Source organism: Tyto alba, unplaced genomic scaffold (genome assembly GCF_018691265.1).
Source record: "Tyto alba isolate M040663 unplaced genomic scaffold, T.alba_DEE_v4.0 Super-Scaffold_23, whole genome shotgun sequence".
Classification (NCBI taxonomy): Eukaryota; Metazoa; Chordata; class Aves; order Strigiformes; family Tytonidae; genus Tyto; species Tyto alba.
This window is the reverse complement of record NW_024881297.1, coordinates 6,196,368-6,213,398: the sequence shown is the minus strand read 5'-3', so window position 1 is coordinate 6,213,398 and position 17,031 is coordinate 6,196,368. Positions and strand designations below refer to the sequence as shown.

The 17,031-nt window shown below is 40.6% G+C and overlaps 1 protein-coding gene across 7 annotated transcripts in view; it reads left to right on the top strand.

Annotated features, from left to right (window-relative positions):
• Positions 1 to 17,031, top strand: part of MAPK10 (mitogen-activated protein kinase 10) — a 172,840-nt gene that overhangs the window by 125,792 nt on the left and 30,017 nt on the right. For 6 of the 7 annotated variants that reach the window (XM_042796703.1, XM_042796705.1, XM_042796707.1 and 3 more), the window contains 2 exons: positions 13,408 to 13,590; positions 15,726 to 15,850. In XM_042796703.1, the coding sequence (XP_042652637.1) occupies positions 13,408 to 13,590; positions 15,726 to 15,850 (308 nt within the window). Of the gene's footprint in view, positions 1 to 2,923; positions 2,996 to 13,407; positions 13,591 to 15,725; positions 15,851 to 17,031 lie in introns of all 7 variants that reach the window. The other variant, XM_042796704.1, reaches the window with a different exon arrangement.

Genomic DNA, 17,031 nt, shown 5'->3' with positions numbered 1-17,031 from the left:
TAAATTGCATCCACAGCTGAGTTACAAGGGAGGTGTCCATGGAAGGTTATCTTGGATCCTTCCAATATAGGAACATCCTTGACTAGTTCTACAGTTCCTGACCCTTCTCCACCTTTGCTGGTTAATCTGAAACCTGGAAGGCTGAGCAAGTACTCATTTGGATCAGGAAGTACATGAGACTAAAGCACAAAAAGAAATAGATATCTTATTAATGTTTTTCCATTCCAACTCTCTCTTTTCTCCTCACCATCTCTTCTGGTCACCTTTCCTGTGAAGGGCCATGTCTTCAGCCCCACCAGCCTGCTTCCCCAGGACTCAGGAAGGTTTGGGGGAGGGTAGGCATGCGTGTGTGGCAACAGAGCAACTTCTGTTCAGCCTCCCCAAACTCTATTCAAGCTTCCAGGGAGATTTTGGACGTTCCTGTGGAGGGCAGATTCATTCCCCAAATGTTTTGCAAGACAGCAAATCACACAATCACTATAGAGTGTATTTCTTCACTGTTTGGCATGGAATCAGAATCAGGAGGTGGACCAGAGGTTAAGATTTGCTGTATGAGTGAAATACTTCCTTTGTTGAGGAAAACACTTGCACATTGTTTGTGGTGGTCACTTATTCAAGGTGGCTATGCCAGGGAGACGTTTGGTGTCCTTGGATAATTTACTTGTATTTTGAAGTATACGTACCCACTGAAGAATGCATTTCAGAGCAGGTCTGTGTAATATTCTGGTTTGTAGAGACTTTGAACAAATTAAAAATCCCTTTTAATAATCCAGGACACGGGTATTCTAATGGAGAGGGAGCTTCCCATCAAGGGCTACCCGAATCTCAGCAATTTCACTTCAGAGAGCTGTAAAAAGTTGTAGGTTTAATTCCTTAGCACTGTTCCATGTGATCCTAAACCATCAAGGCAAATAGTAGCTAAACCAAAATTTTACCCGGAGTCACGCAGAGGTCTCTGACTACAGGTTAGCCTGCATTTGATTAAACCTTAGGGATCTTCCACGTGTTGGTGGAGCAGTGTCAGCCTTGGCGAATATCTTGCATTTGGAAAAAATCTTGAACCAAATGTAGATTTTCAGTGCTTCGAAGTTGAGTGTAAATGTTTAGAGGTTGTGGTTTGGTTTTCTGATGCTTGTACAACTGAAATTACTCAGACTACATCTGGATTGATGTTGGACTAGATGAAATTGAGAATTGAGGCTTACGTCTCTGTACTGCAGTCCCTTATGGAGTTTTGAACGAGCCTTAGTGCCTTAACTGGGGCTTCTGACAGCTGCTGCTGTATATGCAGAATCTCCTAACCTCCAGTTAACTGATTTTCTTAAACATGCAGTCAAGAAGGCACAGGTTTTTTCTCTTCAGAAGTTGCTTATATTCAGATGTTCATCTTCACTTCTTCTGATTCAGAAATTTTCAAAGAGCTTCCATCCCAAAACCTCAGGAGTAGAGGAGAATAATCATCTCTGCTTTACACAACTAGTTCAGCTTCTGTGTGTGTGCTCTTGAACACAGCATAGAGCAGTATTGTCAGAAGGCAGCCTCTGAAAATAAAAAGGAATTAAGAACAGATGAACAAACAACTGCTTGCTCTCTCTTTTCCTGATATTTTGCATGCCGTTTAGCTTGTGATGAAAGCAGCAGTAATTTGCATCTCTAGGTTTGCTTACTGCTTCCAAACAAGTAGCCTTTTATTTATTTCTTTGTTTGTTTATTGATTTATTTATTGTGTAGTGATGAAGCTTTTCATATGCTAAGTAAAGCAACAGGGAACCCTGGACCCAAGCATGTAAAGATTTTCACAGACAGGACATTTGCCTTCAAAGTCAAATCCACTTTAAACTGTTGCTCAATATGAAATTATAAGAGTAAATTAACCAAGCAGCATGATGCTTTCATTTTTTTTTTCCCACAGTTTCTGGCCCTGAGAGACCAGTCTGTCCCTTTTCTTGCTTCCATGCCTTATGACTTATCATAGGGCAAGGACAGCAGAGGTAATGTGGTTTCATGGTATTGGTATGGGGGAAAACACCACTTTAATCCCATCCTGGATATGAGGAGTCTGATTTTCATCTCGTGTTCCAGTGTAAATTGTGGTTAGCTTTGTCTGACCCAGCTGAACTGCTCTTCTCTGTATGAGATAAACAGTCCCCCGGTTCGCTCTGAATTTCAGTGCAGAAGATACAGCTTAGTGCTTCTGTGTCTCAAATGCCGTATTTAGAAATCACCACCTCCTATCGTGGCAAATGGAAATCTTATGAGAGTCTCAAGACCCCTATTATGGACTGCTGAGATTCACTGAGATTCGATGGAAGTGAGCCAAGAAGCTCTAAAGCAAGCATTATTGGAGTTGAATGAACTCAACAAATTCTATTCATACCCTTGAATAAGAGGTGGATATGTCTTCACAAGGACCCAAGTTCCTTTTGTGGTTTCTGGCAGTTCAGCATGTGAAAATATGCATGGATCTCTGGTAACTGAAAGAATAAAGGAAAAGCAATTTGCATATCCTCATTGAATACAGAGACCAGCATTCATTTACAATTTAAAGCAGTATAAACCTAGGTAATGAATGCAAATGAAAACTTAAAAATGACAAAATTCATTGGTAAATTTTAATTACAAAGTTGTATTATGACACAGTAGCCAGCCTTGGGTCTCACTTGGTTTTCTATGTTTAATAGCACTGTCTTTCATCCACAGTGGGGTAAAGAAAACTGTTGGAGTTGATTTCTCTCAGACCTGCTATGTTGTCATGAAACTTGTACGCTCAAGCAGAAAAGCATCTGCAGAGAGCGAAAGGCAGGCCTGTGTCTGCGGTGTGGGCTGCAGGCTCTGTGCTATCGCATGATTGGATAAGTCTTCTCATTTATTTGTTGTTCTGTTCCTGTTTTCTTGTTTACCTTCATTTCATTTTTGTTTTCAGTTGACATGTGGTCAGTAGGGTGCATCATGGGAGAAATGATTAAAGGTGCCGTGTTGTTTCCTGGCACTGATCGTATCCTTCCCAGCAGCCGTTCTGGTCTCAGGAGGTACATCCAACCCTTTCCCCTCCAGCCCCTTCCCACTAGACTAGTGCTGCCGTACCTTTGTACTGTACCTAAAGAGGTGGGTTAAGTCCCACTGCAAAATCCTGGCAAACCAAAATGTCAATAAGCCATTACTGCCTCTCGGTAAAAGCCGCGGTGGAAACCGCAACGAGCACAGTGTGAGGAGATGGAACACAGTGTGCTACAGGGTTCATCAGAATCACTTTCTGCAGCCAGTGACAGCTTGTTTTTAGTTTTGTTGTTATAAATGTCTCCATTTGGCAGGGGGGGTGTTTCATAAATGACAGGGGTTTTAAGTTCAGGTTGTAGCATGGTAGGCCCCAGTCACCGTTTACATCAGGATGGTGTGTAAGAGGTTCTGCATTTTAGGAAGAAGGTATGATTAACTCGGACATGACTTTCAGAAATGCTTATTTCTTTGCTTGTTTGTTCTGCAAGTGGTACTGGAGTAGGAAAGTGTCAAATGGCTTCAGTTTGGGGACAACTTCAGTTCCTCAGGACTAAAATTATCACTTAACTTTGTAGCAATCTGATGGCTTAAAAGTCTGGGAATTTCCTTGGAAACTGTTGTAGTGGACTTCAGCCTGTCATGCTTTATTTAAGTACATGTAGCTATTATGTGAAAGCAGAATGTATTTTTGACATCAACACTAAGTGATTTATAGATAAATGCATTAAATCAGTGGACAAGCGGTCTAAGCAGACTAGGGATATGTGCGTTTTCCTTAGAGACCATTCTGCATTCAGGACTGAGGCAGCCATAATTCTTCCTTTATTTGATGCTTTATTAAACCTTGGATATATACTCTTATTTATCAGATTGTGAAAGTGGTTTCTTCTTGTGCACAACTGAGCTCTGTGCATGCTTGGCCTAATTCCAGTGATTCATGGTCCTGAGGATTATACAAATGAGAAAGGGAGATGACACGTGTACAAGTTTTCCTTCTAATTTAAACCCTGTGCTTAGATGACAGAGGAGTTTCCAAGCATTAATGAATTCTATGTAACTTTCCCTGTACATGTGTGTGTGCACACTTATGTATATGTGTGTGTGTGTACTCATACCTACTGATACAGTTTAGCACTTCACTTTTGGCTTCATTCATACTTTTAATGCTTCAATATTTTGATTAAAATGTGGAAAAAGTAATATTTGGAGAGCACTAGAGAAATGACAGTAGGCAACAATATCATTAGTATCGTCACAGCCTTGGCTAGTAAGGTTCTAATTTGTGTTTTGTCCAAAATGTTGGATGAGAATATGCATGCTGAAATGAACGCTAAAATTCCCATGCATTTTCCTATGAGCTGGAGCACATCTCATCTGCATATGTGAAAGTAAACCTTTCCTTCCTATGTGTTAACATAAAGCATTAGCACCTACCTGTGCTCCATGAAGATTTGGCCCAGGCTGTGCTTGTGTTTTCTGTGAATATGGAGTGAGAAATTTAAGTGTGGGGGTTAGCATAGTTCAGTGTTGTAGTCAGAACTGGTTTTATGCAAATAAACTTACATTTTGTAAGATATCATTTAAAGAAACCCCCAAGTAAGTACAAAAGGAATTAAACATGTCTTATATAGCGCTTCAAAAACTGGTTTCTATGACACAGCTGCATACTTGTTAAAAAGAAATCACGCAAAGCCTCTATAATTAAACCATTATGTGCTGTTTATTATTGCAATAACCCCACAGAAATTGGCACTACCAGCTGCTGATTTGTTTGGGATTGTTCCGTAATTGAGTTCACATTCTTCATTTGTATTTATAATACGTTGCTAAATTTGCACTGTGTTTTATGTACCGCTCTGCTTTTCTTCTGCTGTTCCCTGAGTGTCTGTTCTGTGAACAGAGGACAGTGCTGTTGCTTTTTTCAGGCTGCTGAGCCCCCCTCCTCAAAGCCACCTCTCCTCCCAATCCTTCCCCACCACCCCTCCCCTGCTGCTGAGCGGGTTCAGCACTTTTTGCTCCTGTGCCCATCTGTGCAGCTGAAAACCAGTCAGAAAGTCACAAGGGCAGACCCAGCCTGCTGAGACTGGTGACCTCGTGGCATTGTCTTCCTTAAATCTGTGTAGAAAATGCTTAGCGTTTCTATAAAAAAGATTATTTCTTCAGATGTGTGTTGGAGTTGGGCAGCTGTATAATTCCATCAGCGGGGACTATGAGTCCTAAGAGCTTGAGGGCAGCATACTTAAGGGTGTATTTAAATGTAGGAGGAAGAGTAATTAGAAATCTGTTTCTTTTTTTAAAAAAAAGCATCCTCTGGCATAAAATGGGTGTAAAATAGGTTAAGACTGGAAATGTACTCGAATTAGTTATCAGCAATTTTTTCTTCACAGGCAGTGCTTCATTTCACAACCACACTGTGAGTTGAAGAGTATTTAATACTAATTTGTGTCAATTTTTATGCATAAATATGAAAAGCAGTTTTGAAACTGAGAGATTGAATATTCATGAGAAATGTACTGTCAGTCATATATTTGAATGACAGTGCCATCCAGAGGGACCTGGACAGGCTGGAGAGGTGGGCCTGGGCAAACCTCATGGAGTTCACCAAGGCCAAGCGCAAGGTCCTGCCCGTGGGTTGGGGCAATCCCAAGCACAAACCCAGGCTGGGCGAGGAGTGGATGGAGAGCAGCCCTGCAGAGAGGGACTTGGGGGCAGCAGTGGATGGAAAACTGCCTGTGAGCCAGCACTGGGCGCTCGCAGCCCAGAATGGCAACCGTGTCCTGGGCTGCATCAAGAGCAGGGTGGCAGCAGGTCAAGGGAGGGGATTCTCCCCCTCTGCTCCGCTCTGGGGAGACCCCCCTGCAGTGCTGGGGCCAGCTCTGGGGCCCCCAACATCAGAAGGACACGGAGCTGCTCGAGCGGGGCCAGAGGAGCCACGAAGATGCTCAGGGGGGCTGGAGCAGCTCCCCTGGGAGGCTGGGCTGAGAGAGTTGGGGGGGTTCAGCCTGGAGAAGAGAAGGCTCCGGGGAGACCTCAGAGTGACCTCCCAGGGCTTAAAGGGGGGACAGGAAAGGTGGGGAGGGACTCTGGATCAGGGGGTGTGGGGATAGGATGAGGGGTAGCAGTTTTAAACTGAAAGAGGGTTGATTTAGATTAGATCTAAGGAAGAAATTCCTTACTGTGAGGGTGGTGTGACACTGGCCCAGGGTGCCCAGAGCAGCTGTGGCTGCCCCCTCCCTGGAAGGGTTCAAGGCCAGGTTGGACGGGGCTGGGAGCCCCCTGGGCTGGGGGAAGGGGGCCCTGCCCGGGGCAGGGGGGGTGGGACTGGATGGTCTTTAAAGTTCCCTTCCAACCCAAACCATTCTGTGATTCTATGATGATTTGACTGCAAAATTTACTATTTGCTATTTTCCAGTGGTTAAGGAGTATAGGTTGTTTGACATTCTTTCTGTTTACAGAACTAAATGGTCCATTTAGCTACCTGAAAGAACTTCTGTAGCAAAATAGAGCCTGCTTACATGGTCATGGAAAATTCACAAGCAGAAAAATAGGAAATGCCTTTGAGTAAAGTGTGGAGTAGGGTGCTTAGCTAGGCTGCAGCTCTGTTCCATACTGTAATCCATTTGAATTCACTGAAATCACTTGGGTGGAGCTGAGAACAGAATCCTGCTCTATTCTTTTTTTAAGCTCCAATTGTGAGTGAATGATTTTCAGTGTCCAAAATCCCCATGGTCTTTAATGATCCTTGAAATTTTACTATTTCTCTAGCATTTTTGGTGTATGTGTGTGATGCAGTTAATTCTGAGCTAAATCCTCTTTTTTTTTTTTTTTTTAATGTTATATGAAACTTCTTTTTATGTTTGACAACAGTAGTTCTGCTTACAGAAAAACAATTATCATGAAGCTTGGATATACTTATGCCTCAAGCAAGGAGAAAACGGCAACATGGTTTGTTGTGTTGCCTCAGGACTGTAACCATGAGTTGATTCTTGTTGCATGTGTTCTTCACAAAATTTTATGAGGGAGACTGCTAGTCTTTTCTCACCACTGTATGAATGATCTGAAGGAGTTAAGATGCCTTAGTCCTCTGGTGAGCTGTGAAAGTGGTAGTTACACATGGGGTTTTTTGAGTTTTTTTTTAAACTGCTTGAATGCATTTTGAACAAACAGGGAAGAATGTGCCTTTAAATTCTGTGGTTGGGAATGCTTAAGGAGACAAGTGTATATTCAGCAGAGAGATGTCAGGTTAGCTCGGTGTCAGCTTCTCTTAGTACGCATCACAGATGGCCATAGCAGCTATCACCTACGGAGCCTTTCAGAGATTACAGCTGCAGTCATGTTGTGTATGTCACAGAGGCTGGGGTATAGGGGTTTATGCACAGTTTTGCAGTTCATTTAGAAGGTATTTAATAGCGCTAATGTCCACAGGCTGCTAGGTACATGACCATCGTGCACCCAGCTGTACACATTACAAAGACAGAAGCGACCACAACAGAAGGTTCTAGAAGCCTAGAAACAGCCTGGAGAACTACGAGTAGATACTGCAGTGGTGAGGAGACATCCACGAGGGAAATAGGAATACTTATCCAAGGGCAAGATTGCAATCCTGTGCTGCAATAGCTGGACTATCCACTCAGCACTGATTTGCTTGCTGCTGTGTAAGCAAAGGTACTCAGCGACCGAATGGAGTGCCAGCTAGAAAACAGTGGCAGTTGGAAATTTTAGTGAAGGTATCATCATACATATGCATCCAAAGAGTTAATGACAGCTACACAACCACCACTGCTATTTCCTAACTTCCAAATGATCAGTGGTAATCTGCTGATGTGATTTTATTTATGTGCTACACGTTATTTTTATTATCACCACATTTTCCATTATAACATGTAAATAGCAGCTACTACTCTTAAAGTTGCAAAATATTTTCTGTTACAGTCTAATTTTTACAAATGGCACATTCTTCTCAAAGTATTCACCTTGGCACAGAAAATGCTCTACAGTTGCTGTCTTGTCAGATGGTAGTGTTTTCAGTGGTTTTTGTTTTCTTTGTAAACTGTGTTGGTATCAGTATATAAATTATGGGACTGTGGAAAAAATATGTATCTGACACTGATGTCTCCCGCAGTGAAATTTGAAATTTGGTTAGTTTGGTTTTTATTAACAGATTTATTAAAAAAAAAAAAAAGTCTAATTTGAAAAAAAAAAAAAGAAAAAAAGGAGAGAAGAAATGAAAATTAGTTGAGCTATCATCTTCACAGTTGGTGTGACAGTTTGGTGTTGGGGAGGGAAATTCAGAGCTGCTCACAGTAATTATTATAATTTTCACAATTTAGAAGCATCAAAAATTTGTACTTGAAGCCATGCAGGTTTTTTTCATTGGTGGAAAATGTACTTTTAAGGAGAAAACTATTAGAAAGGTGGTTCCCTTCAGATTTTGAGATTGAAAAGAGATTAATTTACCCTGTCTGTCTCTTAGAAAGGAAGAGCTCTGTGTCCAGTTTGTTTTCATTGTGCCTACCTTAACAAAAGCAAGATTTGACATGCCCTACTCCTAACTCATCATCTGAAGCAGCAGATTTAGCCAGAAGGAGTAAATCCTGCTCCAGTGCAGTAAAACTAGTGTGGATGTGCTGCCCAACAGGTCAGAAAACTGGAATCCAGTACGCTGGGCAGGGAATCATGATTCCCCACAAGCACCGTCCAGCACAATTCCGAGAGCTCTGTTATGAACAGGCATGCTGGCAGAATTCCTTGAGTTTTCCACATCACAGTCCACAGATACTGCTTGAGAGGATTTTAGGAGGAGACTTTTCTAACACAGCCACACTTTCAAATGGTGTGAAAGAGCAGTGATTGGTCTCTGGTGATTGGTTGGCTGTTAGATTTGCAACAGGAGATTTTTTCAGGAAAAGAAACGTGAACAAGTACAGTAAGTTATTGCTAAAGTTTAAATGGCTGAGCACTGACAAGTTGCTGACTACCAGGGAAGAATGAACAGGCTTAACTATACAGTATTGCAGTAGGACTAAAACATCCTACTGCAAACAGTATCTCCTCCTGCATAAAATGCTGTGAAACATTTTATTAAAACCTGTTTAACATGCTGTTAAACATAAGAAAATACAATCCTTCACTGAAAAAAAAAAAAAGGATTATTTACACAGACATAACATGAGAAGGAAGAATTACTGCTAATTTGAGGTTACCCAGCTTAATTGGAAAGTCAATAATTTGGTGTCTAAATTTAATTTTTTAATCACACACTATTAATTTGTGCAACTGTAGAAATGCTTTTAATATTTTCTGATTGAGACAGCAAAGTATTGGAAGTTTTCCCTTATAGCCAAGCTCAATTTCCTTAGTTTTTTGAATATTTGCAGAAATGTAATTTAACTGAAGTCTGCAGGCCAACTGAAGGAACAAAATGATGGTCCTTAAGTCACACTTCTGAAATACATTGCATCAACGCACACAGTGCATCAGTGGGAACAGAAAAAAAAGTAATGGTAAACTTTCAGGCTATACCTCTAAATAGATGACTTCACTGTGAAATCTGATTTTTCCAATAGTAATACTTCATTGTGCATTCAAAAAATTATTTCCCCATTAGAAATTTTGTGGATTTGCTTTAGAAAAGCATGCCTCTTAACCCACAGTTCAGATTCTGGTTATTTTCCGGTAACCAAGTATTTAGAACAATCCTTAACATTAGAGTGCAGAGAAAAGGCGGTTGGGAAGCTTGAGGCAACTTCACTCAATAAATCTTCATTTGAAAGATACACATTTTAGAACCATTTTCTTAAATAAGCTTCCTTGCTGTAACTTACTTTGGCCATCTTAACGTTAGTAAAAATGCCACAATGTTAGTGCCAGGGACGGACTAATAAATCCAGGTTAGATCCCTCCTTCTGTTTTAAGCCGTACAGATGCTGCTGTATATAGTTGACACATTTGCCTTGATCCTGTTTGGTGCAAGGGACAGCTGAGGTGATTCAAATAGCTTTAAAGCAGACATTTAATCATTTTCCAGAGTTTTAGGTTTTAATTCTTTCCAACTTCCAGTCTGTCCAACATTTGCTTGAAATCAAGAGTCTTCTGTTAGCAGAAGTTTTTCTTCAATTTTTTTTTGCTCAAATACGTGTTAATCTTTTTTGGCCTGGGAAATTTCTGTCAGAGTTATGTGATCATTAACTCACAGTACCAGTTTTTCAGTTGGTGTGCAAATAACATCTATAGTCACAATCGCTCATTTGTTAATGTAATCTACATCAGGTTTTGATTCACATAAGGACTGTTCAGTAGTAACATTTGTTTTCTGCAGAATTGCTGAAGTTAATTCTGACTGCCAGCTAGACAAAGCTGCTTCTCTTTGCTTCAGTAAGTGGACTTCAGAGTTATTTCAAAACTTGTTTTTTTTAATCTCGTACTGTCACGGGTGCAACCTCTGATCATCAGATGCAGCACAGATGCGTTACAACCAGTGACTGTATAAAACATAACAATGAAATGGAACTGGACCACTATTCAGCAAGAACATTATTACATTCTTGTATGTTTTCACGTATTGGACCTCCAAATATAATCCAGTGCTAGTAAGGCCCAGGTACGTGGAGAAACAATACTGGAGAGAAAATGTGCCTGAAAAATGGTCTGTCTCCACCTGCTCTCGCTGAGCATGGTTTTGCCATTGCTATTGTAAGGACAAAAGCAGGTCCTGTGTGCTCCATCGTGTCAGTTTGTGTGTGTGCGTATAGACATAAAGAGCAAACGACTGTATTTTATTTAAGGGTTTTGGCAGTATTTGAGCAACATAAGTCAGAAATACTAAAGAAGCATGATTACCCATTCAGATCGTTCAGTTACTCAAAAGCAATCCCTGAAGTTGCTCTGGTGTAAAGCCTGACATTTTGGGCCCTTGGTGCGAGACAGGGCTGCAAAAGCTCCGGTGCTGTCCTGCAAATATCGGGGCTGCTTAAAGGAGCGGAACATGGTGGTTCTGCCAGCTCCCGTGGCTTTGGCTGTCATCTTTGCACTGATGACTCATGAAACCTTCTTCCATCTCTTAAAATCTCCCAGTCGTAGGCAGCACCCTGCTTGTCTGTTGTCTCTTAGCGAGAGCCTTTCACTCAGCTTAAAAGAAACGTAGGCAGCAGGCCCTGGCCCCTTGTCTGAGGATTCTCCTTGTAGGCCCACCGTGCAGGCCCTATTCTGGGATCTTTTTTTTACTCTTTTTCCCTCACCACACGCATTCAGAGCATCTTACCACATCTTCCCTCTCAACATGTCCAAGTCCCACAACATTCTGTAATCCCAGAGGTCTTTTGGGCCTTCATTAAATGCCTGAGAGATGATTAACCTGCTCTATACAAGCGTCAGCTTCTGACATGTGCTTTGAAGCAAGTCCTGTATTTAGCCCTCCCTGTCTGTCTAAATGGCCATCACTCAGGCTGCACAGGTAAAGCTTCCAGGGATGCTTATAGAGCTTGGCTTTCTCGCCCATTTAGCTTCTTGTGGCACAACTAACAGCACCTTCATTTATCTATTCTGTTCTCCTCTGCAAAGCACTCTCTGTAAATAGAAAGAGCTGTTTCTGAAGTAGTCCAGACAGAAAACAGAGAGGTGTCTTAACTTGAATACAAGTTTAAAATGGCAAAACACTTTATTTTCTAATAAAGTTTTGAATGAAATATTCCGGTTACTCTTTCAGCAGCTGTAGTCTTGGATGACTTTATTATTGTTGCAATTCTTTAGTTTTCTGTTGAGAAAAGGATATTGTTCATGGACAACACAAAATACATACTATGGAGTGGGTGTGTGGAGGGGTTGTTCTACATAAATCTTTGATATAGTTTAAAAAATGAAAGAAAAATCTTTACAGACCACTTCTATTTCTAGCAACCTTTTTCAGCTGAAATTAAAACCATTCAAAATGTTGTTCCAGCATTCCTTAAAGCACATTTAAATTGTTTTCATTCCTTTAAACACTGCAATTTTTAAATGAATTGTTTTATTTTTGTTCAAATAAGACAGGTCAGGTGAACTCAAATTAAGTCTGTCTGGAATTTTCAAGGTATGTGAAAATACTAAGTTTCCATTTCTCTAAAATAAAATACTTTTCTGAATATCTGAAATTGCTGCTGCACCAAAGAGCTAGGGTTTGCCTGACTTGATTTTTTTTCCTTTTATCTTCATTCTGTTGACCTGATTTCTCTCCTAGATTGTGAGGAACTGTCTTTAGTATTTGGGAAAATCCTCCACACTTATGACACTTATGACAATAATAACTTTGAAGAATAATTTTAAAAAATAAATCCCTGTGCTGACATGCTTTGAATGTTTGTATTTTAAAAGCTTTTAATTTTCAGTATGTTCTTGATGAAACTCCTTTCATCACATTTCTTCGCATCAGTGTACCCATGGCTGCATGTACTCTTCTTTTTTTTTTTATGTTATCATCAGATTCTTAACACTGTGAATTAGACAGTGTGATGTGGAGATGCTACGGATATTACAGACGTTTGCTTAATTTTTTTTTTTTTTTTTTTTTGTGGCACAGTAAGGCTTACTCTGAACATGGCTGGAAGAGCTACATAACACCTATCAGATGCCTAATCGTTATCTCAAGAAAGCTAAAAAAATCAACACCAAAAAAAAAAGCTCAGTACAAATTGCTTGAAATTGCTTGTAATACAATTTCTTTTTAAGCATGAGAGCCTGTTTCTTATCAGTCAACAACAGTTTAGCAATGTAGCCGTCACATTTGCAGTTAAAGAGAAACATCTGTCTACATCTGAGGCATTCTCTGTCTATAGAAAAGCAGTCTCAGTGCATTCCTATAAAATCAAATTGCTTTTGAGGAGTTGCTGGTTGGATGGTTTTAGCAAAATTAGCCCCCATTAAGTTATTGGCGAGAGTAAACGTACAAGCACGAAGCAGACGAGTTGAAGGTGACTTCTGTCCCGTGCAGCACGCGGCTGAGCCAGCTGGGTCTGGGACTCACCCTCCACGGACTGGACAGAGCGGGCGGGTGAACACGTCATTCTTCCCTCCTGCTCCCGTGTAGCCAAGGTGACATAGGGGCGTGCAAAAAAAAGGGAGCGCAAGTCATTGGATTGCAAGTTGAAAATAAAACCTGTAACAAGTGTTGACCCAAAGAGAGGAGGCTGTGTGTTCTCCCATGGCGGTGGTGGTTTTAGGGTTGCACAGTGCCCTCAAGTAAGTATAGTTGGGAGAGAGAGTTTTGCCCTTTACAGACTGTAGGACCTGGAGGCATAATGATGAAAAAGATACCGACTGTAAAGATGTTATGGAGGAGTTAAACACCTCTGAGGATTCCCAGAGAACACTCAAACAGAAATGTCAGGAGATTACACTGGGGTTTGCATTCTGTTTTCCTTAACTACTGATGTTCAGATATTGATCAGTGGAATAAAGTTATTGAGCAGCTGGGAACGCCCTGTCCAGAATTCATGAAGAAGCTGCAGCCAACAGTACGGAACTACGTTGAGAACAGACCCAAGTACGCTGGCCTCACTTTTCCCAAACTTTTTCCAGACTCTCTCTTCCCAGCTGACTCGGAACACAACAAACTCAAAGGTACGTCTGACAAAGGGACTTGGTTCACACGTCAACAGCTACAACGCGTTTTTTTCAGTTTTTCTTCTCTCCAGTTGCACTCCCTTTTAATGCAGTTAGTTGCAGAGATGAATGACTGCTTGGGCTTTGTTCAGCTGAGAGGCAGATTTTGGAAATGATTTTTGGAGACCCTGGTGCTTGGGCAGCAAAGGGAACATACATTATCAGTGCTGCATTGGACATATCCCCATGGTGTTCTGTGGGACGTTTCTGTACCACAAGGAACTGAGGTGTTTCTTAAACTTGTAACACGATGAAACAGTAGAACTTCCATTGGAAGATCTCAGCACTTGCACTGTTTTATTTTAGGTGAAAAATACCAATTCAGCCAGATGTCTGCCTCATAGCTCTGCCTTTACTAGATACTAGAAAGATATTAGCAATGTCAGCCACAGTGGTCTTGATGCGAGGTTTAAGATCTGCTATGGATGGATTTCTTCCTTGCTGTGGATATGTTTGGATATCTGAAGTAGAACACTAACAATTACAGTGTGACTAGATTTGCCACTGTAAAACGTAAGTTGCAGTGATTTTAATCATGCATTGAAGTCTTGTTTTACTTGAGCAGGGCATCAACCCTCAGTTGGAAGGAGTGATTAATGTGTGTTTAGTATAGAAAGGATTTCTTGTCACAGCTCTGGAACCCCTGCAAACTTGTACTGTGCATCAGTTCTGCACCACGGCCGCTCACTGTGGTGGCATGTAATGGTTTGCAGTTGCTTGTAATTTGCATGTCATTACATTACCCGGAATACTCTTCCAATTAATGACTGTTTCATAGCAAGGTTGCTGTCTCAGCTCTGGGAGCAAAGTGAAAGGTCTGAGCAGATGCTTTTGGATACGTGAAATTTTATATTCCTACTGTAATAAAACTGAATAATGGAATTTTCTTGGACTTGGAGCTAATGAATAGAAATGACTGTCAAACAGTGCTGTTATCGTTTGGATACAGGAAACACATGCATTTTAGCATCCTGAATACCAGTTTTTAAGATACAGTCACAGAACAAGAAACAGTGCATTAAAAAAATTCTGCTTGTGCATCATTGTATCATCCCATGCCCCGACTAAATATTTCACCATAATGTAATGTTAATGATTTAATTAGATATTACTTTTACTCACCTATGTCTGATGAGATACTTAATAACATTTTTGCACTTACATCTCTTTACATTCTTTTTCTTTTTCATTTACACAGGAAATAATTTTGAGCATGAAAGAGCTTAGAACACTACACTGATAGTAATAATAGAAATATATGTTGCTATAATTTTTCTTATGTGGGTTTAGATGGTACTATATTTGTTACAAACTCTAAAAAGTAGAAGCAATTTGGGTAATAGAAGAATGAGTTTGTGGCCCGGTAGGCACGATGGGCTGTATTATCAGGTAAAATAAATCAATGTTGCAACATAAAACTCAATGTATATATAAGGCTGTGCATTTTTATAGTGAAGGATGATGTGTCCCACTGATGTAAACTTTATTATGTGGGACAAACAAAGCTTAAGCAGTTCCAAGGCACCTCCATACCAACATGTGTTGACCCAAGGCTACAGATTTGATATTATTGCTTCTCATGGGATGCCCCAAGATGAGCCTTGTACCTATGCCTCACTACAACAGTGACTGCCTCACAGCGGGCTAGGTGAAAAACTTCAAAGCCTACAGAAAAGTGTGGATGTTTTTCCGAGCCACTGCAAGAGTACTTGATTGAGCAATGCCATGATTTTAGACTTTATCGTGCAAGTTTTTGTTTTCTGATCCTGGCAGTAATACAGATACCTCAGGCACATTTTTCTTGGTTATATTATTCAGCCCCCTGCATGGAATCTGCATACAACACATAAAATCTCACTGAAGCTTGTTAGGGAACTTACGGTATGCAGCCCTGAGGTTGGCACCTTTCTAATGAATCTGACCTAAAATGCTTACTGAAGAACACTTCCCATAGCGAGGCAAGGGACAGAAGTACATGCAAACAATCTCTAAAAGGGTTGTGTCATTGTTACTTTCCTAACCCAATTAACCCTCCTCTGGAGGCAGTGATTGTTTTGTACTAATACTGTGTTTATCTGATTTCATTGTTCTAGCCAGCCAAGCCAGGGACCTTTTATCAAAGATGCTAGTCATTGATCCGGCCAAGCGAATATCAGTAGATGAAGCTTTACAGCATCCATACATTAATGTCTGGTATGACCCAGCAGAAGTGGAGGCGGTAAGTGAGGCGTGACTCCCTACTTCAGACTGCTAAATGCAGATATGATTCATAGGTTCCTTCTGCTTTACAGCAGCTTGATAACAAGCATTCTGTAAAGAACCAATGTTGTGACTGTGGTGGTCTTTGGATTTACGTGAAATGAGATCTGCAGGGACAGCATGTATCTCTCTGTTAGATTAATTGACAATAGATGGGAGAAGCAAAACCACCTCAAGCATATGAAGCCATTTTCTGCTTTCTTCTAGACAACATGAAAAACGAATTTTGAATCCAATAGCTCACCTGTTTTTTCTACCTATATAAATCAGTCTGGCAAAAGATACTATCTTTCTCTCCAAACCTTTCCTTCTGGAAAACAGCAAACATCACTTCCTCTGTGTTCAAGGATATATGTAGAAAGGAGGAGAAATAAACTAAACAATACAAAATCCTGAAGTTGGGATTCAGAAAAATCTTAGCAAGGCGTAAATTATTCCTTAAAATGAAGCAGGGGCTCGTGTTTTCCTGGGCCACGGTTCAGCATTCAGCATCATGCACACTGTGTGCAAACAGAAATGGAATTTTTCTTATGCTGTCATGCTCTAGGCACTTCTCCATATACCTTGATGAGGCCGGTGTTAACAGAAGTAAGCGCAATCTGCAAGCACTTCATTGACATGTTATAATAAATATCAGTATAAATTAAGATGTTCTCTGTAATACTATGTTTGAAATGTATGAAAACAGAGCTCAGTATTTCAACAGGTTTAGAAACGTTACTTAACCACCAGGAAACTAAAACCCTGAGCCTTGCAAAATGAAATAACTGCTGTTCAGTGATATGCTCCAATTTAGTGTGTGTTCTTGAAAGTGCAGTAAACTTCAAAAGTAAATGGAAAGCACAAAACCCCATCAAATTTCACATGGATAGGATTTTTGCAGAGTACGTTACTTAGGAGTGCTTTATAGGGGATGGTTCTGCTACCCCGAGAGCCTTTAGTTTTTGTGTCCTGTTCAGTTTTCTTCAAGAAAGAAGTTTACCAGTCTGAAGTGTAAACATTTGATACACTGCAATATTTTACCCCCCGGCACGTCCATTTTAGTTTCACATCCTTCTTGAAGATCTCATTCCACTCTCAGATACTTTAATTGCATTTCCATGCATTTCTTACCTCCATTTTATGGAACGACTCTGATGT